Source organism: Eutrema salsugineum, unplaced genomic scaffold, assembly GCF_000478725.1.
Source record: "Eutrema salsugineum unplaced genomic scaffold, Eutsalg1_0 scaffold_6, whole genome shotgun sequence".
Classification (NCBI taxonomy): domain Eukaryota; kingdom Viridiplantae; phylum Streptophyta; class Magnoliopsida; order Brassicales; family Brassicaceae; genus Eutrema; species Eutrema salsugineum.
In genome coordinates this window covers 821,872-844,202 of record NW_006256547.1, presented here as the reverse complement: position 1 = coordinate 844,202, position 22,331 = coordinate 821,872, and the positions used below count along the sequence as shown (strand labels likewise).

At 37.3% G+C, this 22,331-nt stretch overlaps 4 protein-coding genes across 4 annotated transcripts; 2 read left to right on the top strand and 2 right to left on the bottom strand.

Moving 5' to 3' along the window:
- Positions 1–2,059: 2,059 nt before the first annotated feature.
- Positions 2,060–9,564, bottom strand: LOC18012807 (kinesin-like protein KIN-14B). The gene is made up of 23 exons (XM_006393968.2): positions 9,195–9,564; positions 8,760–8,883; positions 8,429–8,515; positions 8,125–8,295; positions 7,860–7,966; positions 7,604–7,735; positions 7,313–7,491; positions 7,041–7,202; positions 6,762–6,853; positions 6,482–6,633; positions 5,911–6,084; positions 5,662–5,808; positions 5,327–5,497; positions 5,151–5,219; positions 4,980–5,035; positions 4,687–4,882; positions 4,284–4,475; positions 4,006–4,197; positions 3,563–3,913; positions 3,290–3,388; positions 3,044–3,184; positions 2,778–2,936; positions 2,060–2,685 (listed from the first exon to the last, which is right to left on the bottom strand). Exons 1-23 carry the CDS (start codon positions 9,399–9,401, stop codon positions 2,233–2,235), a joined length of 3,813 nt encoding a protein of 1,270 aa, XP_006394030.1. The 5' UTR covers positions 9,402–9,564; the 3' UTR covers positions 2,060–2,232.
- A 3,300-nt stretch (positions 9,565–12,864) lies between these two features.
- On the top strand, positions 12,865–15,816 carry LOC18012332 (O-fucosyltransferase 39). Its single transcript, XM_006393965.2, has 8 exons — positions 12,865–13,301; positions 13,697–13,753; positions 13,877–13,958; positions 14,055–14,214; positions 14,308–14,511; positions 14,598–14,874; positions 14,982–15,209; positions 15,303–15,816. Exons 1-8 carry the CDS (start codon positions 13,197–13,199, stop codon positions 15,708–15,710), a joined length of 1,521 nt encoding a protein of 506 aa, XP_006394027.1. The 5' UTR covers positions 12,865–13,196; the 3' UTR covers positions 15,711–15,816.
- A 2,090-nt stretch (positions 15,817–17,906) lies between these two features.
- On the top strand, positions 17,907–19,743 carry LOC18012806. The gene is made up of 3 exons (XM_006393963.2): positions 17,907–18,117; positions 18,621–19,114; positions 19,240–19,743. The coding sequence occupies exons 2-3, from the start codon at positions 18,709–18,711 to the stop codon at positions 19,284–19,286; spliced, it is 453 nt and encodes a 150-aa protein (XP_006394025.1). The 5' UTR covers positions 17,907–18,117; positions 18,621–18,708; the 3' UTR covers positions 19,287–19,743.
- A 69-nt stretch (positions 19,744–19,812) lies between these two features.
- LOC18012331 (protein ecdysoneless homolog) lies at positions 19,813–22,216 on the bottom strand. Its single transcript, XM_006393964.2, has 4 exons — positions 21,063–22,216; positions 20,598–20,936; positions 20,158–20,452; positions 19,813–20,066 (listed from the first exon to the last, which is right to left on the bottom strand). The coding sequence occupies exons 1-4, from the start codon at positions 22,211–22,213 to the stop codon at positions 19,902–19,904; spliced, it is 1,950 nt and encodes a 649-aa protein (XP_006394026.1). The 5' UTR covers positions 22,214–22,216; the 3' UTR covers positions 19,813–19,901.
- Between the last annotated feature and the right edge of the window lie 115 nt (positions 22,217–22,331).

Below are 22,331 nucleotides of genomic sequence, written 5' to 3'. Positions count from 1 at the left end.
AACACATGTAAACTTGCATCGCAATGTTATAAGGAATGACTAAATTAACCAGACACTATCCCAGTGAAGCAACCTATGAATATGAATGCAATCTGAATGAAACTCTCTCTCTCTGCGCTCTCTGTACTTGATTGTAGAGCAAGAGCAGGACACATATTTTGGTCATTTAAGAGCAAGTTAAACTAACAAGTTACAGGGTGCATTTCCGAAAACGGTTCTCTAGAGAGATAGAGACTAAACTCCAAAAGAGAAAGAGGATCACACCAACAGACTAATTAAGCTAGCTTTAGCATATCCTGAACTGAAGTGCTAAATGTCTGTCAAGCCAAACCTTTAACGCTCTGCTTTACTTGGAGCTATAGAAATTTAATTTTTGTTCATCATCGATATGGTATTACTGTAAGTTCCAGAGTATGTGTTATAACTTTTGTACATTCATTTGACCAATTTCATCTGCTACATGTATCAATGTCAAGAGAATAAAGAAGAATAGAGGATAATAGTAGAAGAAACATAAGTTTAAAAGAGAGTGGAATCCAATTCCTTACACAGCATAAAACATAAAAACCAAAAGATATCATAGTTTTGCATAAAACACTTAAAACCAAGAGATAGAGCGGACACTAATGTCTGAATTACTGGAATCGAAAAGCGGACTCCCCCACCGATTTAGGAATGTTGAAGAAAGTTCAAAGCCATTTAGCCTTCAGCACATAGGCTACTTTAGCATCGGCAGCCCTAGAAGTTAGGCGGGAGTGGACCAGAACGGTGGTGATGAATGAGAAGTCTCCATCTGCCGTTTCAGAGATGGTGTATCCTTCGGTGAGAAGGTCGTTCGGGTCAAGTACATTAACCCTCGAGAAAGGAGTCTCTGTCAAGATAACATGAATGCTCGATACAGCTCCAAATAGTCTGTAGCTTTGTTCGAGGAGGTTTGTTCCGTCTCCGTAGTCCTTCACAAGCTGGAGTTGGAGAGGCTCATGATCCCAAACATGCCTCCGAGCTGGATCCTTGAAGGACTCAAACAGTTGCTTCGAGTCCTTCTTGATGAAGCTCCCACCAACCATCGCAGCCACTTTTTCTCGAGTCTTCATCTGTAAAACAACCTCTCTCAAATTATCTCCTTCAGATAGAATAACTTTGACATTACTCATATCATATGGAGTACACCCGTCTCCAATGGTTGGAGAGATGAGGATACGAAGGTCGGAGACCATCTTTGCCACCCATTGATTCACTGTGTCTAATAACCCAAAACAAAAAACAAAAGAAGAACAAGGACTTGTGACTTGGTTCGAGTTTGGGGAAACAAATAAAGACAATAGACGATCAATAAACGATCAATAAACGATCACTCACCATCTCTTCTAACATATGACAAAAAAATAATCATTGTGTCAATCCAATCAAATGATAAATGATAAATGATAAATGACATTCGCACTATTGATGCACATGATATTTTTCTCAACTACATCTCCAATATATCCCAAATGAAAATACCATATTGTCAAATCCACAAGGAAGCCTCATGCAATTGTCTACCGAAATCGAGACCACCACATCGACCATCGCAATTTTCATGAAAAAGTTACAATTGTGAGGATTTTTATTTGCATGGTATGATCATTCTAAAGTTAATAGACCAAGTATCCATGGATCATGTGTATTTCTTTAATGGAATGCGATAAGAAATAAATAAATATGTTAAGGCATATATCCCTTGATTTTTCGCATGATGGAATTGGCCAAAACGAGTCTCATGCTTTTCCTGATTCTATAATTAGGTGTTTATATTTATAGTTAGACAACTATGTGTTTTCTGCTTTATACGCACGCAATATTATTGGGCTTATTTTTCTTTCTAGAGTCCAATGAAACAAGAATCCCATTTACTTATCCCCAAATGTAAAGAGAGGGAAAAAAATAAGCAAAGGGACTGAATTAAACCTATCATATGATAGTTCTTGAATAAGATCATCATTTTTTTTTTGCTTACAGGTTTCCTTCTTTTGATTTATATAGCTTTATAATTTGAAAAGTCAATAAACTTATGTCAATTGGAATCGAAGATAGCTCCATGGAAGATTCTCTTAGCTGAACTGTTCTTACACACGATACAACCATTAGTGGCCGCAAAATATAGAGTACACACAAATACAGCGAAATCCAACGTATAAAGCCTCACAATAAAAGATAATACTTACACAAATGAAACCTTATTTTTTTGTTTCATGTCGACTTGGTATCTTTTAAGACACCTCCTTTCTCAAGCTCTCCAACGAGGTCCCTGAGAGAGGGAACCTTCATGGCCAGAGTTCTGTAGAGTCTTGAGTATCGAGCCCGTGTGCCGTCAGCTGTTCTTGCTAGGGCCAGTGAACTTAGAGCCTCAGGCAACTGACCAAACACTTGTTTCATTTCCTCTAGGCTCATGTTTTCTAGAACCGAAGGTCTTGGCACAACTCTCACGATTTCGCCTCCTTTAGGTTCTTGAACTCGGGCATCTGCTTTGATCACGAGCTCCGAGTTGGAGTTAGCTCCGCATTTTATGATGAATGGAGCTGAAGAGCCTCCTGTGTTGAATTGCAAAACGTTCCATTGAGACACATCGGTTTCGGTTGAGGATATTGAATCTAATGAAGGTCTCATTTCGTCTTGAAGATTGTCCTCTTGTTCTGGGATTGTCTGCACTCCAATAGATAAAACCGGCAATTAACAAGTTATAAATATCGAATCTCTCAAGATTTTTGGATCCTCAGTTTTTCTTCATCACTTACATCGACCAACTGGTGAGCCGTAGCAATTTCTCTCTGTGCGCACGGATGATCAACATCAAGAAGAGAAGGCATTCGTTCATTAAGTTCTTCAAGAGACTCAAGCAATGCTTTCTTCTTGCTTTTACTCAAAACGTGGACAGAGGCTTGTCTTGTTATTTCCTACAAGACGCAAACAGTTTTTACTAACCGCTTTTCTTCTCGTAGTTAAATCATGACCGAGATCAAGGAAGACACGTGATGGTTTCGTATGACAAGAGTTATGATACCTTGACTTGCTTCAGTATGGCATCTAGAGAAATAAGAGAAGCTAATCTTGAGTCTTCGGCTGCTGTAGAAGGATTTTGAATAGAAGAAGTGCCTTCTTCCAAGGTAAACAAAGCTGCGTCATTTCTCATTTGTTGCAAAATCTGATATAGAAAGAACATGGAAACTCATGTACGAGAAAAACGCTCAAGAGACAATGAGAATGAGTACAACAGTATGACAGCATTACTTTCTATTTTCAGTGTTACCTTTCTTCGTTTGTGGTCAACAGACTCAAGAGCTGATCGAAGCTTCGCTACTTGACCTGCATCTTCTGCCTCTTCCGAAGCCAGAGTACCAGCAATATCCTAATACAACATCCCATATTAGACCTCACATGGCAAACAAGTTCTTCAGCGAGTAAGACCAAGATTTCAACAAAAGCTTCTACTTTAACAGATTTCTTATTTTTAAATATCAGTTACTGCTGAAATCATTCTGGCAAAAAAAATTATCATTTTCACCAATGACATGGCATATACCTTTAGGTGCTGCATCTGAGATGTGTAGACTCGTTTCGCATACTCAGATAAAAGCTGTCCCAAAGCGTCTGTATGAGGTGGCACCGCAGCTCCTACTCCAGCCATCCAGCCATCCATAATTGCTGTGGAAAGAAGCTCTAATTGGCCAGTGGTTCCTCCTGAAACATCATCTGCTGTAACAGAAAGAAACTCAAAACTTTCTGCAAGCCATGACCTAATCTGTCTTTGCAGTTCACCAGCCGGAGTGTGAACAAATAAAGCAGCTAAAGGTTTGTTTCCAATGGCAAAACTTTTGGCTTCATCTTGTATCTCTCTCAGCTTTCCTCCAGTCACTTGCTGCCTCCCGGTATCCTAAGACAAGAGAGGCGTGTACGTTTGTATCTAGGATTCTCAGTTATTCGGTTAAAATCAAGCATCTCTGGGAATCATAGATATCTTCTTACCTGTTCATGTCCACGGATTCTGGAAACAACGGATACCAACTTATTTTTCTTTTCTGGTTTTAAATTTACTTTAAAGCCATGAATCTGCTCCTCATAATATCGAACTGGCGATCTACCCGGGCTGCTACTCCCGCTTGAGCTTCTAGTTCGGCCAGTGTAAGGCTTCTCCAAAAAGCGTTCAACAGGAGGAACCTAAAAGAAGTGGATGACGTGAGATTAATCTGAGAGACAAAAGCTAAGAAAAACAAAATTAGCTCATACCATTTGGTTATGCTCACCTTGATCGACTGAAGCTCAGGTGATCGTGCAAGTAAGGACCTTATGTACAATATCCTGACTCGAGAAACAAGCATTGTATCCATTACTCTTCTTGGCTCCATTTTCCGGATAAATGAAAAGACAGCATCTCTGATCTCCGCAAGGATTTCATGCTCTCTGGAAGCACCAGCCTTTATGACAGCTGCCAAAACCTGGAAGTCAAAAAAAACACCAATAAAAGTTCTCAGCATATAAACCCAAAAATATTTGAACATCTATCCCAAACAGCCATGTATGTTTAGTGATGAACAGAATTTACTGCAGTATTTTCTTTTCAAATTGCGGTAGAATAATACAGTTATTTGCATTCCTGAAAATTCTAAAAGGGTACTCAACATCAAACTATTAACCCCGTGGCAGTACCAGCATGAGAAGCTTGTTTGCGCCGTCAGCAATGGCTGCAAGGCCTTCATACTGTTCGGGATCAAAATCATTTAGTGCAGCTGTCAAGTATTCTCCAGCAGGAGTGGTTTTTACTATTTCAGAGCTGGATTTTACTACTGTAATTGCGCCTTCATTCTTATCCGCTGAAGATGGTAAACCACCCACATTATTTTTCCTGAAGAAAAATATTACAGATCAGGTGGCAATGAAGGTAAACAGATAGAGAAGACAGAATTTTGGACTAAATGGTTCCAAAGTGATCAAATAGCTACCTGTCAACATCCGCAGGCAGAACTGTTGGTGAAGCTTTTGATGAGGGGCTGGATACCTATATACAACAATGGATGAGCAAGCTTAAGGAAATGGCTAGCTGGAGCAGATATATCTTCCAATATGTATATGGCAATAAGTAACAAGTAATGAAGAGAAGAGAAAGGAATCACCTGAGTCGAACCAGCATTTGACTTTTCTGTTAATCTGTCAAACAGTTTTTCGTTTTCTTCATGCAATCTCTGCAGAAAACAATTAATCTCTTCAGACAAATGTTCAAGTCCAAATATCATTTGGGTAATTCGAAAGTCACTAATAAAATGTGCTCAACGGGAAAACAAAGCAGAACCTCAATCAGCGCATCACGTTTTTTGAGTTCTTCCTCAAGTTTCTTGGTAACTGCAGAAGAATCGACTGTGTTTCCAGCTGCTCTGGGCTGAGATTCCAAGGGATCTCTCAATCTTGCCATGTCAGACTTAAGGGCTTCACTCAGTTGTGATTCTAAGTCTTTGACTTTAGACTGCATAAAATTTATAAAAAGAGAAGGTGAATATCATTCTGTCTGTTCAGAGAAGGCTACTTGAAAGCAATTCACCATCTATTTCCTGTTACGTAGATGCTTCAGATAAAAGGCAAGGAGAAATGTGCCAAAGTTCAGAAAGTAAATACTAATGAATTACCGACCTGGAGATTTTGAATGGTGGAATCTTGTTGTTGCACCTTCAGCTTCTGTTCCTGTTCTAACTGTAAAAGTTGAGCTATTTGATTTCTTAATTGAGAATTCTGCTCCTTTTCTATTTTATGTTTGTCAGCAACCATAGTATTCTCTGACTGCATGAAAGAAAAAAGAAAAAAACAAATCATTAGCAGAAAGGAATCTTATAAGGAATAATATAAAATAACCAGACACTATCCCAGTCAGCACTGAAGAACCTTTAAATCTGATTGCAATGTGAATGAAACTCTCCACGCTCTCTGTACTTCGTTGTAGAGCAGTACACATTGGTCATTTGCTTCTTTAAGTGCTTGTTTTAAACCTGTAACCTCTAGTTTCAAACGCTGAGTTTCCCTCTCTTTCTCCAATACCTCCTTCCGGGCATCATTTGCCTGCGGAAAATAGGATTATTCATAATCTGCGTGTATGGATAGCAAGTTAAGCTACAAAGTACATTTCCCAATTCTGTTCTCCAGAAAAATAAACTAAACTCCAAAAGGATCTCACCAATAGACTAATTAAGGCATATCTTGAACTGAAGTGCTAAATGTCTGTCAAATCAATCCTTTCACGCTCTGCTTTACTTTCAGCTATAGAAAATTAATATTTGTTCTATATCCATATGGTATCACTGAAGTTCCAGAATATGTATTATAATCTGAACTTTTGTTTTAACTGCCCGAGTCAAAACCTATGAACCATGTCAATTCCATCTGTTATATGTATCAAATGTCAAGAGACGAGAGAAGAATGAAAGGGAGGAGGATGCCCTTCTCTAGTTCCACTTACCACGTCTCTCCACTTCTTAATTGTGTCTCGATTCCCAAGGCTTGGAACAGTATTCCGAGCTCTAGCGGCATAATTGAGACATGACATTATCTCAGACAAGTTCCGTGCACTTGGACAAATGTTGACGATCATCAATGTTTTGGAGCTCCCCCCTGCACATTAAAGAAAATTGTTCTCATTTGAAGAGAAGTTCAAGTACTGGGGAGAAATCCTCAACACATAGAAAATATATTTAGAGGTAAGCGTAGAGGCACATGCACTGGAAAGCGGAAGCATTTACCTAGTGAATCTGCAAGTATTCTTGTAAGAAATGAGTTCTCGTAAGGAATGCTATCTTTTTTTGACGTCAAAGAGGATAAAATATCTCCCAGCCTACCGAACCCGAGACATATGTAGTAAGTAAAGGAAAAAAAAAAAAACTAATTCGCGGATTCAAGCATAAGACACCACATGAAGAAAATTGCCCAAGATTATTGGCAAGATGCAGAAGTTAGGTATGGGATTCACTTGTAACGGAACATGCGAAAAGACGGGACGAGGAAAGGACACGTCAACTTACGCGGAAATCGAATTCGTTACATGGAGCAGATCAGTGACATGATCTCCATTGTCATCTTCCACAGTTAATCCTTCACTTCCAGCCAGGTCAACTAAAGAGAGCTTGCAATTTACATTTTCTCTTGTAATTATGTTGCTGTGACAAATGTGTATTGAGACAATCCTACCAAGAGAGTAGAAATTAAGAAAAAAAAATATCATGAGTAGAGAATCTTAGCAGAGAGCTATTAGCTATATGCATAAAATAGGAGTTAAGCATAAAATAAAGCGTACAGATGGGTCACATTAGACTTTGATTTATCATTCCCTCTATACTGAAATGCAGATTTCAGGACTCTCAAGAACTCCGATGGATTATCAACTTGTTCTTGCCCAAGTTCTATAACAGATTCGCCTAAACCCATATTGATCTTTGGCAAGTTGCTCTGACAACCCGGGAGTAAATCCCTGATCTAAAAAATGAAAGCTTCTGAATTAGATGACTTTCAATTTCCATTACAGTATCATGTTCCACTATAAAACGAAAGCCAAAAGTATTAGGACTTAAAACGAAAAAGGAAGCACCTCTTCGTTATAGAGCTCAAACACTGAAACAGAGAAAGTGAACTGAGATGTGGAAGTCGAATCAGAATTGGCCAAGTCAATAAGTTCCTCAAAACAACGAGCATATAAACCAGGGTCTTGATTAGATCCTTCCTGAGAAGCCAACAAAATATAACTCGATTTAACAGAGCGCAACGACTGATATAGAAATCTCTGGTAAATCGGAAAATTTACATCTAATTTCAAAATTTCAGAGGAAAGGGAAAGGAGGGAAAACCATGGTGTATGTCTTCCCCGCGTGAGTTTGTCCATATGCAAATATAGAGACGTTAGATCCATCCAGAGCGGATTGCACAAATGGTTGGACATCACTGAACAGTGAAGCTGAGGAAAGCTTAAAGAATAAGTTCCGAATTCTAAGGAATAAGTACAGAGATGTATGAAGCAAATGTACGAATGCTAGCTACTTTTTAAGACAAATATTGGAAACAGTTCTTAAGCTTAAGGTAAGATTACATTTACAGTGAAGTATGGCATCTCACCTTGTCCAACATGAGGTCCATAAACTCGGTCAAACTCAAATTCCTTCTTGGGATTGGACAGAGTGTCATCACTAGTGTTTACGCGTATAGTGCAGTTATCAGGAAATTCAATAATAGAGGGACCCTCATCTTCGAATAACGGTCTTGCTCGACAAAATACCTTTACGTTCCCTGAAAGGTAAAACATAAATTACATGTTCAGGTCCATATAGAACAATCCAAATTGAGGGGATATCAACAAACTCTAGATGAAGAACGAGGACAGAGAGAAAGGCTGATCACGTGGGTAATGGAAGATCTGCACCTTTGATTGTCAGTAAGTCATTGAACAGTCTTTTCTTCTCACTGATAAGTGGAGATATCCTAGCCTCAGTCTCAAGGGCAAATTGATCTGTGATAAGCGAACATGACACATTCCCCGAGTTTTACCACAACAAAGCACATAACAGTAACAAAAATGCTGTCACAAGAGATATAGATACATGAAATCCCAATATTGAATAAGCGACCAAAAAAAATTCTTGTCTTCTAAACATTTATTATCCATAAATCCAAAATTTCTTAATTTTTGCCAGTAAATTAACATTGTTCTCAAAACTTCACATGGAATATACTGGAGGAAACTAATAACTTACCCAATTTACGACTTTTCTCAGCGAGAACACCTAAATAACGTGTAACCCTTTCAAGCTTTGCATTAGAGTACTCTTGAAGATCAGTAGCTTCCTGTCTCAATTCTACGTAATCCTCCTTTGCAAGCTGTTCAACCAAAACTCACTTTTCTTAAACAAAAGCTTCGACTAAAGAACTCTTCGATACCTGAACTTTCATCAGTTATCCCTAATACACAACCGCAATAACATTTCCCCTAGAACACTTACTATCTCAGCTCCATACTCGTTTAAATACAAACAAAAAAAAAAAATCATCCTCTTTCATAATTTAAAGATAGCTTAAGACAGAACATATAACTATCCAATCCCACTCACATTCAACCCCAAAGATAATAATCCCTAAAATTTGCCATCTCGGGAGAGACATTAAGAGATTTCTGAGGCAATTTTGCACACCTGAACTTTTTCCTTCAAACTCTGAACCTTAGACGCAAGCTGCGACGAGTGCGGTGAATGGGAGTTCGTCGGGATCGAGTACCGTCGAAGCATCGAGGACGGAGTCCGATGAAAACCCTCCTCACTCGAAGACGACTTCCTAGATTCGAACCCAGTCACCTCCCAGTTCCACCTATTGGTATTGTTATTACTCTTCTGCTCCGCCATTTTTCAATCCACAACAAAAAAATTATACCCTAATTCTATTCCCGATTTCAGCAGAAAACCCAGAAGAATTCTGCAGCAGGAAACCTCAGATTCCAAGCGAAAGCATTCAAAAGTTTTTGAATTTATTACCTCCAAATCCAAATTATTTTCTTTTTTTCTTTTTTTTCCGGTTTGTCTCTTTGTCTCTGTGAGATATATAAAAAAAAGAAATGAAAGGCGGAGGCTGCTTTTTTTTCCTATGAGAATGATACGATGTCGTTTTCGATATTTTGTCCGATTTTCTTTTAAATAAATAAAATTGACAGAGACACCAAAGCGTCTTTTGAGACGCAAAATATATTGTGCTGTGCGTTAACGACGCCTTCTCGTGTTCGATTCTGGTTCATTATTTTATTTCCATCCTTCTTTATAATTACCAAAAAATAATCAGTAAAATTCTCAAAATCAGACAGAGTCACTCAGTGTACTTAGTAGGATAAATAATTAAGTTTTCGTTTCGTTTTTGTTTATACGATTTGTCAGGAATTTACCAAATAAAATGATATATTGGTTTGAATACAGACAGGAGACTAGAAAAATAGACACAATGAACACTTCAAAATTACGGTGCAATGAGTAGGATCTACAATTGCAGTCTCTAATATACATCATTACGATAAAGGATGGCATAAGATGATAATCATGACAATGTGCAATGAAGATCGAATTTTAATTTGATTAAATGATCATCACACACAGATCTGTGTGGTGCTTATGATTCTTTTTGTTATTTAATTCTTTTAGAATTTTGGCCCGACCAAATAGCGTGTCATTGAAGGTAAAATACACATAAAAATATTGATTACAGATTTTGGTGGGTCTGCTTTGTGAAAGAAGAACCACACAATTGGATAACATGAGACTGCGAGGGAAAATTTCTGAATGTTCATAACAGTCATGTAGTTAAAATATTCTTTTTAACAATTTTAGTACTAGGCCCAAAATTTTATCATTTTTGAAGCTCAATATATAGGGCCATTACTTAATTGGGTCAGGCCCCCGTTATTAAAAACTAATCTAAAACAATAAACTGTTGTAAAGAGCTAAATCGTATTTAGTGTACAATGCTTAAGACATACTTACAAAAATCAAATGATGTTATTGGATTCTAATTCTAGTACTATTTTGTTGGTATATATATATACATTGTTTAAGTAAGTGTTTCTCCATCTCATGCTCATCCACTGATTTAGACTATTGGTTAACAAACAGAATTATTAGATTTTTGGCATTGTGGTACTCTTTTCTTTAATATATTTAGCTTTATATAATAAGATAAATAAGTCCATCAATCGCGTTGTTTAATAATTATTTTTACCAAAAATATAAACCGAAAATAAGTAAGTAATTTCAGAACTTTAACTTTATACATTTTTAATGTATTGTATAATGTTTACCTGTGCTTTTAAAACCTTTATTGTATAACTGTCGTTCTCTTTTATATATTGTATATTATGAAGAAAATAAAAAGATAAATCCTGATAAAGAAGAAGAATCACATTCTCACGCCAACAAATCGTATTGTGCTGTTTCATAATAAAATCACGTCCATCATATATTATATATGCGTGCGTAATCAAAACAAATCTCTCACGTTATCGCCGAATCAAACTTTTAATGTTAAAATCCTCAGTTTTAACGTATCATTATAACTTGCGAGATGGTACTCATATATTTTTTTTCTGTTAGGTTCATTTACCAACATGACTATTTATAAAACTTTGTTTAAATTCTTGCCTAACATAAAGTGCATGATTTTAGGAGTGATCTTCGTTCTCGAGTAACTTGCGAGATGTTTAGCCAAACGTAGAAATATTAAGTATTATTTAGACAGAACTAGGACACATTTATTTATCGGGAGATTAAAAAGTACAAAAAAAAAAAGGTGGTTGAAAAGAAGAGAGGAGAGATTAAGAAAGGACACGAAGCGAGATGAGTGGATCTTTGTGATAAATCTTAAGTCAAGCTGTAACAAGAAGAACACAACAAAGTGTCGGTGCCTCTAAGTCTACACAAAGTTCACAATAATTCATTTTTTTCTAATAAAATATTATTTATTTTTCGCAAATTCACAATAAGACATCAAAAGCCGAATTTCGTTCCACCATGCGTATATATAAGCTGTCTTTTCGGAAAAAATAAAAAAGCTGTCTTTATCTGTTCCAACGGTCCAAAAATCTAATAAAATAAAATATTAATAATGCACTCTTATTATTCCCAAGGTTTTTTCACAGCCTTTTTGATTATTTGTTTGTTAGTTTCTTTTTCCTCCGAGGATTGAAGATCATGAAATAGGCAAATAGATTTCTTCTGTTTTTAACAGCTAATAAGCAAATACCTGTACTGCTGTAGATAGTGCCACTAATCTAATCCACGGCCATTAGATATTTGTCTATGGTACAATGTCTCTGTGTCACAGTCTTAGTGATGGTGACGTAATATTAGGCTTTTAAAATTGTAACAATTTTTTCTTAATTAGATAAATCTTTTTGACGATTAAGGAACGTGTTAACGAGTCGACAAAAAAAAGGAACGTGTTAAAGGAGTTTGTCACTTAGCCAATAGAGAAATCAATTACAGTCTCTAAGGCTTGATAGTAATCCTAAAAAAATGTAATTCTGTACTAATCACACAATTATATAGAATCGTGAGTTACTACTTTTTAGTCATTATATTATTTAGATGCTAATAATCGTAAACAAACTTAGGAAAATGAAAATAATATTGATTTTGAAAGAATTAAAAATAGATTCAAAAACGAGTGATTTTAAAGTACGTAATATATAGTTGATTTTCAAAGTATAATTAAATAGAAAGTCAAATTCAATAAATTTTCTCATTGAATACCCCCTCTTATTTAGCAACACATATAGGAAAGATCCAACCAAAATTAGTCATAGAAAGAAAGATATATATATATATATTTATAACATATTAGGTATCTCTTGATTTTTTCCCTTAATACTTGCAAATAAGATGCCGCATACAAAAGAAAGAAATATATATAACATATGAGATATCTCTTGATTTTTTCCCCCTTAATGCTTGCCTATTCAGATAAGATGCCTCATACAAAAATTGTTTTCCATATACATTACGTCGAAAGTTAAAAGTTAGTAATTAATTAAGAGTCAATATATCATTTCCTATTTTTGTTTTCGTCATTTTGTGTGATTGTCTATAATTATGCAACGTTGTGTCATTCAGGGGTCTAAAAAAGTAGTAATTAACTAGTTTCCCGTTTTCGTGTCACGAGGATAAAAGTGAAATTCGCCGCAAGAACCCAAAAAAAAAAAAAAAAAAAAGTGAAAATTCAGTGTAATGTTGCAAGAAAGACGGGGACCCATGGAGAGAGACAGACAGCAAATTTAATGAACAGGTGTCCATGTGAGACGCATTCACGCGCTCTCTCTTTACACTATAAACCGTCCTGGGAAATTGATGAAAGCTTCTTCCTTTTTAATCCTCCTAACATTAAGTGAGAAGACGAAGAAGAAAGACTAAAACCCCAAAATAGTGGAAGATTTAGAGGAAATAGACAAGAGAGCATTCTGATTCATGTGATTCTGGTTTCGTTACTTTTTGATTTTCATCTCGTGCTTCTCTTCTGTGTCGTTTTCTAGGCAATTTCGTGATCGTTTATCCTCAGGCGACTGTTTCTTTTCGGTTTCTGTGTATTGATTGATTATAAAGTCTCGAACTTTCCCGGAAACTGGATCTGGGTTTTGCCGTTTCTACTCTCCTGAGAAAGATAAGATGAATCTTTACGGGAAAGACAATATCGGCCTGAGAAAAGGGATTTTCTCTGTGCTCTCATTCGTCGTTTTGCTGTTCAACGCTTCGACTTCGTCTTCATCATCTGTAAGTTTGACAAAAAAAAAAATTCTCTCTTTTCCTATTTTGCCCGGGAATCTTTGGTTTGGTTCCGGGGGAAAAAAAATTTCCCTCTTTTTCTCGGGAAAGTTCACTCGACCATGGTTTCTGGAATCCAGAAATAGTAGTTTCAACTTTCCTATTGGAGAAATTTCTCAATTTCAATACATTTATAGAAAGTTTAAGAGAAAAGATATCAACGGTAGTTGCGTTTGTTGATTGACTCTCCTACTGTGGTTTGTTGAATTTCGATTTAATATCTCCGTATTATTAGATAATATGACTAGTTTGGGAACGTAGACTTGTTTATTTTCAAGTCAAAGGTCTCTCTCGAGTTAAGTAGCTTTTGATGAAATAATACCATAATATTTTTTGTTTTGCAGGAAGCGATCACAATAAAGCCAAGACATTTATCTTTGCTAAAGAGTGCTTTACAACGGGTAAGATAACATGATTTTAAATGATACTTCGTGTTCTATTTGTTGATAATATCTCGATTTCAGAAAATAAATGAGTTGATGATATTTTCTGTGTGTGTGTTTTGATCTCTGTTGTAATTTCAGTCAAGTGGAGAACAGTCTAATCTTTGGAGGCCAATGATTGATCAAGGATGGAGTCCATGTATTGATTTTGGAAACTCCCCTTGTAAGTTGTATTGACAAAAAATGAAGTTTTCTCATTCGTTTCACATTATAGTAATTTTTGCCTTACCTCTCTCTTTTACTTGTTGTATTGGAGCAGCATTGCCGGATAAAACCGAGGGATATATTCAGGTATTTCTCGATGGAGGACTGAACCAGCAACGAATGGGTATATGTGATGCAGTTGCGGTTGCTAAGATATTGAACGCAACACTCGTGATCCCATATCTCGAAGTAAATCCTGTTTGGCAAGATTCAAGGTAATGTTGCTGAACAGTTTCAGCTTTCGTTTTGTCTTGAATGCTCCCTCGAGTTTTCTAAGCTGAAGTTTTGTTTTTTTTTTGTTTATGCAGTTCCTTTGTTGATATATTTGATGTTGATCATTTTATCGATGCGTTAAAGGATGACATAAGAGTAGTTAGAGAGCTTCCTGAGGAATACTCTTGGAGCACAAGAGAGTATTACGGCACAGCAGTCCGTGAAACTCGAATTAAAACCGCACCTGTTCATGCTTCTGCCAAATGGTATATCGAGAATGTCTCACCGGTTCTTCAAAGGTATGCTTTCTCTTACTTAATCTGACACATGAAACAGTAAGAAGATTATAGGGTTTAAAGTTTGGAGCTTTTTTTTGTTGTTGTAGCTATGGGATTGCTGCTATATCTCCATTCTCTCACCGTCTTTCGTTCGATCACTTACCTGCTGAGATCCAACGTCTAAGATGCAAAGTAAATTTTCAAGCTTTACGCTTTGTCCCTCACATTACATCACTTGGCGATGCTCTTGTGAGCCGTCTTAAAAACCCATCATGGAGAAGCAACAAGGAGAAAAAGAATGTGGATCATTTAGGGGACATGATTAACTCGCACAGCAGACGAGAGCCCGGGAAGTTCGCTGTTCTGCATCTTCGCTTCGACAAGGTATTAATTGCACTCTGTTCATAACAACATTTGGTGATGATGATGTCTGCTGAGTAATTTTGGTCATAAGAGGTTTTTCTTCTTGTTGTTGTATTTGTATATAATAGGACATGGCTGCGCATTCGGCTTGTGATTTTGGAGGAGGCAAAGCCGAGAAACTTGCATTGGCGAAATACAGACAAATGATTTGGCAAGGAAGAGTCTTGAATTCTCAATTCACAGACGAAGAGTTAAGAAGCCAAGGACGGTGTCCGCTAACACCTGAAGAAATGGGACTTCTTTTAGCTGCTTTCGGATTCGACAACAATACTCGTCTCTATCTCGCATCCCACAAGGTCCGATCTTTTTTGGGTTATTGTCATCAAAAACATAAAAACAAGAAACAGAGACTCATGAATTAGGTTTTACTCTTCTTTTGTAAAATTCAGGTATATGGAGGAGAAGCTAGAATCTCAGCATTAAGACAAGTTTTCCCAAGAATGGAAGACAAAAGAAGCCTTGCTTCTTCTGAAGAACGAGCTCGAATCAAAGGCAAAGCTTCTTTATTAGCTGCACTGGATTACTATGTAAGCATGCACAGTGACATTTTCATATCTGCATCACCTGGAAACATGCACAATGCTCTCGTGGGTCATCGAACGTTCGAGAATCTTAAGACGATTAGACCAAACATGGCGTTGATTGGACAGCTTTTCCTCAACAAAAGCATCACTTGGGTCGATTTTCAACAGGCGCTTGGTGAAGGACATGTCAATAGACAAGGACAGATCCGGTTAAGAAAACCAAAACAATCGATTTATACTTATCCGGCGCCTGATTGTATGTGTCATGTTTGATTAGACAAGTCTTAAAAAAATCTTTAGGTTTCTCTGCTAATAAGAGCTCAATTCTTGATGAGGCTGGTTGGTTTATCTTGAGGGTTAATAAAATAATATTCACATCTTTTGATTAAATTCTGAGCATGTTTGAATCCCAACTGAAAACCTGAATTACAAAAGGCTTCGACTCACATCTGGTTATTACAGGAAGCTTAGATTGACACAAATGATCTTAACTTCATAGTTTCAATCACAAAAGTAGTATCTTTCACGAGAACGGAGCAAAAAGGTAGATACCTTTTTTATTTATCAAATCTAAGGTTTTAAACAAATATTCGTTAGTTAGGGTGAATTACTCATAGCACAATCATATGATTTACACAGAACCTAAATTTAAGTAATGAACTGGAATTGCAGGGGTATAAACAAAAATGATAATAGGGTGGTTGGGAAAGGAAGTGGTCAATAGATACCCTCGTGTCTGCCACGTCAGACTCGCGCGGCGAATGGATTCGTGTTTAATATTGTAAATCCATCCTCCATAATTTAGGTATTTATATATTTGGCTCCTAATGTTTCCTCTTTTTATTGTAGTTATGTGTTTTAATTATTTGAAATTGCAAATTAGCCAGCAAAAACAAAATAGATATTTAGATTCCGGTCCCAATGTTTCCCCTTTTTGTCTTATGGCTGACTCAAGAGTATTTAGTATTATCGAACTAAATATTTTTGATAGTTTATATAATGTTATACTTTATGTAAGAACGTTTTGGTTAATGATATATATAGTGCAACTTTTTGGTTACTAATACAAATGCTGGTGACGACGTCAATGATAATTTGAGCAAAGATAATTAAAGACTTCAAGTGGATAATCCCTAGTTTTTAACTCACGACACCCACAAGTGTATAGAATATGCTATACGTTAGATCTTCAGATTCTGATCAACGAACTCATTATCTTTTAATTAGTTTTTTTCTTTTCTTTTAGGTTTGGATTTTGATAAATTTGAACTAAATGTCCGTTACATCACAAAAATCTTAAAATGTCTACATGACTTTTATTTTACACTTCAAAAAAATCAATGAAAAAACAATTCATTGAACTATTCATACGTTAGAATATGTAATACGGAAAAATGAAACGAAGATAGAATTCAAACTTCATTAAAAATAAACATATTACAAGTAAGATATGAGAAAGAGCATTGTAATATTTTAGAGTGGGTTATTTGTTGTTTTTCTTGGGTCATATGAGTGGGTTATTCAGAAGATGCAAATTGGATCGGGTTATGATAGTTTTATATCTGCGAAAGGCATTTGGTTTGTTGTTATAAAGATGTGAAACTTTTTAAACTTAAGCAAATTAGCAATATTACCCTTGAATTGTGGCTGTGAAAAGCTGACCTATTGGAAAAAGGTTGTCCATTCTTTTATATGATATTATAGTTTTCGTCTGTAGGCTGTAGTTGCCAGAATTTTGCAGATTTTGTACAGGTAATTAATATTTTATCAACATGTTTTTTCTGTTAACGTTCAATATTAGTTCTATTGGGTAAATTTTCAGATACGTTTCAAGATCAGCCTGTATTTTCGATTTGTTTTCTTGTTAGCATCCAAGGTTGAGGTTAATTTCCGTCTACATCCATTCAAACAAATTGAAAAACGTCACAGATATGTGTATAATCCCAATACCCTTAACCCTCTGTGAAGGCACTAATTAAAGTTTAATATAGACCTCGTAGATTTAAAGGTCCTGTAATTGAGATTTAATATAAGGATTCGGTAAACGCAATTATTATTAAGCATCTCTATAATAAATTAATAATTATACAAAAATCCATTCAGAAACGAGATGATTGATTCCGGGGAAATACATGAACTTACATTATTTCCAATTGAAATTTCCAATTGAAATTTCCAAGATTTTATAGTCCTCCTTTAAGTCTATATCATCATTATAAGAAAATCGATTCGTTAATAGATCATTTAAAAATGATTTGTTTATACAAATAAAACCGTAATATTCCCCCCCACCCTTTTTTTGTTGTATGCAGAGATTGCTTTAGTTGGATGGAATCAAGTGTTGTGAAGTCTATAGTAGTACGGTAGAACAACAATTGCCACGAAACCAAGTAAACCGCTACCAACCGTCGGATCAATCTTTATTGGTTTTGCAGGAGCGAGGCCCAATAAAAACGGCAAAAAATAAATAAAAGAGAGAAGAAAAAAAAAACCAGAAAAGAGAGATATAAATGAAGCAGAGCAGAAGATGAGCTTCTGTGGAAGTCAGAGAAAAGTCAGAGGGATAGAAGAACCGAGATAGGGAGAGAGAGAGAGCCGAGAGAAGAGAAAAGACGACGAAGCGACGCGATTCCAGGGTTCCTTCGATCGACGATTTGATTATTTTTTCCTTATTTTCTCGGTAATTAACGTTTCGTGATTACCGGAGATTTTTCTCTTCTTCCGACTTTTTCGCATTTCTCTCTGCCGAGATTTCCGGCGAAGCCTTGCCGTGTTTTGTCGGACATGGAGGCTTGATCCTCCCTTGTTTCTTCATTTATTGATCGCTTTCGCTTTTCTATTTTGGCAAATTTTCAATTGGACCACCGATCTGAAGAAGCAGTAATTACTTTCCATTAATGATGAAGAATCCGCTAGAAATAATCCAAATAAACCGGGATCTTCTTTGTGTTTAACCCTGAAATTTCGTTGACGAGAAACAAATCTGAATTCTTTACGCACAATTTATGTTTGATCTAAGTTATGGTTTTAATCGATCACATCATAAACAGTATCAATGGATTGGAAGTTTTCTCTTTGGTTTTCTGAACTTGTTTACAGTCTACTGTTTTTTTGGTCAGTGTCATCATTATAGTGACATTATGATGGTTTGGTTAATTAAAAGTGGATATTTATTGTTAACAGGTCGAAGAAGAAGATAAAGCATCGATCCATGGCCGATTGATAAGAGTTTATCTCCGGGGGTTCGGAGTTTTAGAAAACCTAAAAATAGATGGCAGTCTCTTTCCCTCGTCTTCCGAGGTGGTTGTGTGGTGGTAACAGTAAAGAGAGAGAGAAGAAGGAGTCAATTCCAAAAGGATCTTCTTCACTGAGTCCTTCACTTAAGAAGACTAAGACTGGATCTTCTTCTTCTTCTTCTTCTTCGTCTACGGTGAAGAAGATGAAGAGAGGATGGATTGGAAGAGGAGGGTCAGGAGGAGAGGAGGAGAAGATTGGGAATGTGGTGTTCCCTGAGCCAGATGATCCAGAGTGGTCAATTGGTTGGGTTGAGCCACATGGACCAGGGTTTAAGAGCGAGGATGATAGTGGTGGGTTTGTGGTTCTGGTTCCTTGTTACAAGAAAGTGATGGATGGTTCAGGGAATCAGATTCCAAATGGTTTCTTCTCTCCTGCTCCTGGTAATGTTTGTTTCCATTATCATCATCATCATCATTAATAGCTGAATTATTACCATAATTGCTTGTGTAGTCTTTTGGATTCTGAATTGAATTGTTTCTTGGTTCTGATGATATCTAAACTGTAGATGGGAAGAATATGGAACAGTGGCTGTCGTCTATGGGGAAGCTATAAACTGGAGATTGGGAAGATCAAGACTATTTCTTTGATGTTTCAGTATCAAATAAATCGAAAAAAAAAGAACAAAAAGAAAAAGAGAAAGAAGCAAGATTCGTGGATAGCTTCTGGAGACTTCTTTGGTTTTCTGTTTCAAGTTAGTGACAAACAAAACATCAAGTCATCTCTCAAGAATCTACTAATGGACAAAGATGAAGGTGATGGAGACTTCGCAACATAAAGATGATGAAGAATGGTGAATTGATATGTTATGAATATGATATGATATTGAGTATTGGATATTTTTCATGTGGGTGTTTCAAGTGAAAGCGTTTTCTGCTTCCTCACTTCTGTGGTCGAGATTATTGGGTTTTGGGAAGAAAGAAAAAAAGAATATCTTTTGTTTTGTCTTTTGTGGTTGATGATGTGTAATAGTGTACATGTACATAAGTTTCTGTCTATTATTTCTTTCTAAATCACATGTCATGTGCTTACCCTCGACAACTCAAGAACCAGCAACGTTGTACACGTTATAACCAGAAACTTGGCAAAATCATAAATTTCATAAACAATAATACAAGGTAAACTGAAACATGTTGCAAACGCTTTTGAACAGAGACATAGCTTAACATTTCATTGTTTGTCGTTGGAATCCTTTGGAAGTTGCAAACCCATGAGGCCGAGTAAATTGGAAGCAGGACCAGGAAGTCCTTGTTGTGAAGAGTATGATTCAAGAAGGTTCTTGACAAGGTTGAAATCAGCATCAATTGGTGTAAAATCAGCATCTGAAGATGATTCCTGTGTACACGCACATATATATCATTAGAGCTCTCAAATTCAAAACAATCTACAGAACAAAATGGCTCCAAGATGCTTATGGAAAAATTACCTCGTTTTGCTTAGAAGAATGTTGATTCACATGTTCAAAGCTCTTCTCAAGAGTTGAGTTCTTAAGTTCCACATTCATTGCTCCAGAGTAGGATTCCATAAAGGTTTCCTTCTCATCCTCGTTAGACTCTTCTCCGCCGCTATCATCTCCAAGGTCATCAAAATCCATGTCCATGGAAGATCCTTCTGTGCCATCACTATCATCGTCAGCCTGTTCTTGACGACCTTGGCTCCCTAGTATTGACTCCATATCCTTCATGAAACGGTCGACATCTAGATTTACTTCTTTGAAATCCCTACAGAAGTCAAGCAAAGAAAATACACTATCTAAAAGCTTGAAATTTGACATGATACCTAATGATTAACCTCATAAGAGAACAACAAAAATGAGATTTTCAAGGGGCAGATGCCGGAAAGATGATTAATGTTCAAGAAAATAACCTGTTTTCTGGCACTTCTGCTCCTTTGTAACTTGACACCTTCTTGATGAATTGTTCCATCGACTTTGAGATATCACCAAGATCAAAATTGTTCACGTTTGATTCAGATGAGCTTCCAGCTTCTTGCTTCTCCTTTGCTTTCTGTTTTCTTTCCTTCTTTGAGTTATAGAACTCCATCTCTTTCTGCCTCTCTTGAAGAACAGAGTTTAACTCATCCCCACCATCGTAGAGCCAAGAATCACTGTCAGAAACAGGAACTTCCTGACCCTTGAAGTCATCCTCCGAATACGGTAGAGCAAGAATCTCATCAATACGTCTCACAGGCGCACTCATAATGTCTCTGTGCACAAGAAAACAAGACATCAAGATCATAAACAAACTCAAAAGATGAATCCTTTTCACTCACGACAGAAACAAATAGCAACCAGAACCTGCATTAAATAGCAACCAGAACCTGCATTATTACCTTATTCTTGAAACGGATGAACTCTTCTGGTAATATTCCTCGGCATTCTCCATCAACCTCTTGTACTCCTTCGAGCCACAAAGCAAACCTTCAAAATAACCATTCTTCTCGAGATTGTCCTTATACTTGCTCCAGCTAATCCCTTTCCCATCTTCTCCTTCCTTCTTCCTCTGCTGATACATCATTTCCATACCACAAGCGATTTTCATCCCTAGCTCGGCTTCTATGTAAGCATCCCGATCGGTAATGCTCGGCATTGGATAGCAACTGGGTGCCTGAAACTTCTGCTGCACCAGCTGTGCGTACATTGCACGCGACATCTTGACAATCACCAGCACGAGCTCCTCCTCTCTTCGTTTGCTCAGAAACTTCTCCATCTTCGCTGCGTGTTTCATTGAATCCACATCACGATCGTAAAAGCCTTCCACTGCTAGCGAAATCAAGAAAGGTTCGTGCTTGAGCACCTGCGCCACCGAAACCGGAACCCTAACCCTAACACGATGCATATTCCTCCACGCTCTATCGGGATAATCGGAAATCCGGTTCTTCAACGCGGTTTGAACTGAATCCGAAGCTCGAGATTCGTGACTACGCTCGACGAGAAACCGCAAGGACGCAACTAAGGAAGGATCCGGAAGGCGGCTACGGGGGACGATGTGGAGCTCACCGCCGCGAATAAAGACACGGTTGCGACTCGTCTCGGGATTGAGCCAACGAGGGAGGTGAAAAGCAGCTTCGATGAGGAGAAACTCGCCGTCGGTGTCCCACACACGGATGGAATTAGACGGGAACGCTGCGGAGATGCGGAAGAGCAAGAACACAGCGAACCATTCGTCCTCTAGATTGTCACCATACTTGAGCTTCCCGTGAAGATGAGGCATCGCAGTGTCGGTACAGACGCAAGAGGAGGAGAGAGCGATAGAGAGGGAGAAAGGCTCGTGTTGCCATATGTAGGGAGAAGTGAATGGAGAAACGAAATCGATGATTTCCAGGTGAAGTGATTGAAGAGCGGCGGAGCTTTCCGATCCTGCGGCGGAGAGGGAGGCGTCCGGGAATATTGAGAAGAAAACGTGGTCATCAGGGAGACGAGAAGGGGTCTGAGAGAAGAAGGCTGAAGAAGAAGATGAAGTTTCCGATTCGAGCTTCGCCATAGTTATTTCTTCTTCTGATGACGAGTTAACCGCCGACGATTGATTTATATAAACCTGACGAATACTTAAACCCTCTGGCTAAATAAGAAGGTTCTGACTATTATGAAACTATATCAAT

What these genes read in the sequence shown, in the direction of transcription:
- LOC18012807 (XM_006393968.2), bottom strand. Translation starts at nt 9,401, where the DNA reads ATGGCGGAGCAGAAGAGTAATAACAATACCAATAGGTGGAACTGGGAG. An exon ending in TTAAGAAGTGGAGAGACGTG is followed by an intron (nt 6,085 to 6,481) that starts GTAAGTGGAACT and finishes TATTTTCCGCAG; the next exon opens with GCAAATGATGCCCGGAAGGA. An exon ending in CAAACAAGCTTCTCATGCTG is followed by an intron (nt 4,476 to 4,686) that starts GTACTGCCACGG and finishes TTTGACTTCCAG; the next exon opens with GTTTTGGCAGCTGTCATAAA.
- LOC18012806 (XM_006393963.2), top strand. Translation starts at nt 18,709, where the DNA reads ATGGCAGTCTCTTTCCCTCGTCTTCCGAGGTGGTTGTGTGGTGGTAAC. An exon ending in TTTCTTCTCTCCTGCTCCTG is followed by an intron (nt 19,115 to 19,239) that starts GTAATGTTTGTT and finishes TCTAAACTGTAG; the next exon opens with ATGGGAAGAATATGGAACAG.
- LOC18012332 (XM_006393965.2), top strand. Translation starts at nt 13,197, where the DNA reads ATGAATCTTTACGGGAAAGACAATATCGGCCTGAGAAAAGGGATTTTC. An exon ending in TGATTTTGGAAACTCCCCTT is followed by an intron (nt 13,959 to 14,054) that starts GTAAGTTGTATT and finishes GTATTGGAGCAG; the next exon opens with CATTGCCGGATAAAACCGAG. An exon ending in GTCTCACCGGTTCTTCAAAG is followed by an intron (nt 14,512 to 14,597) that starts GTATGCTTTCTC and finishes TTGTTGTTGTAG; the next exon opens with CTATGGGATTGCTGCTATAT.
- LOC18012331 (XM_006393964.2), bottom strand. Translation starts at nt 22,213, where the DNA reads ATGGCGAAGCTCGAATCGGAAACTTCATCTTCTTCTTCAGCCTTCTTC. An exon ending in TCATCCGTTTCAAGAATAAG is followed by an intron (nt 20,937 to 21,062) that starts GTAATAATGCAG and finishes TCTTGTGCACAG; the next exon opens with AGACATTATGAGTGCGCCTG. An exon ending in GCAGAAGTGCCAGAAAACAG is followed by an intron (nt 20,453 to 20,597) that starts GTTATTTTCTTG and finishes TGACTTCTGTAG; the next exon opens with GGATTTCAAAGAAGTAAATC.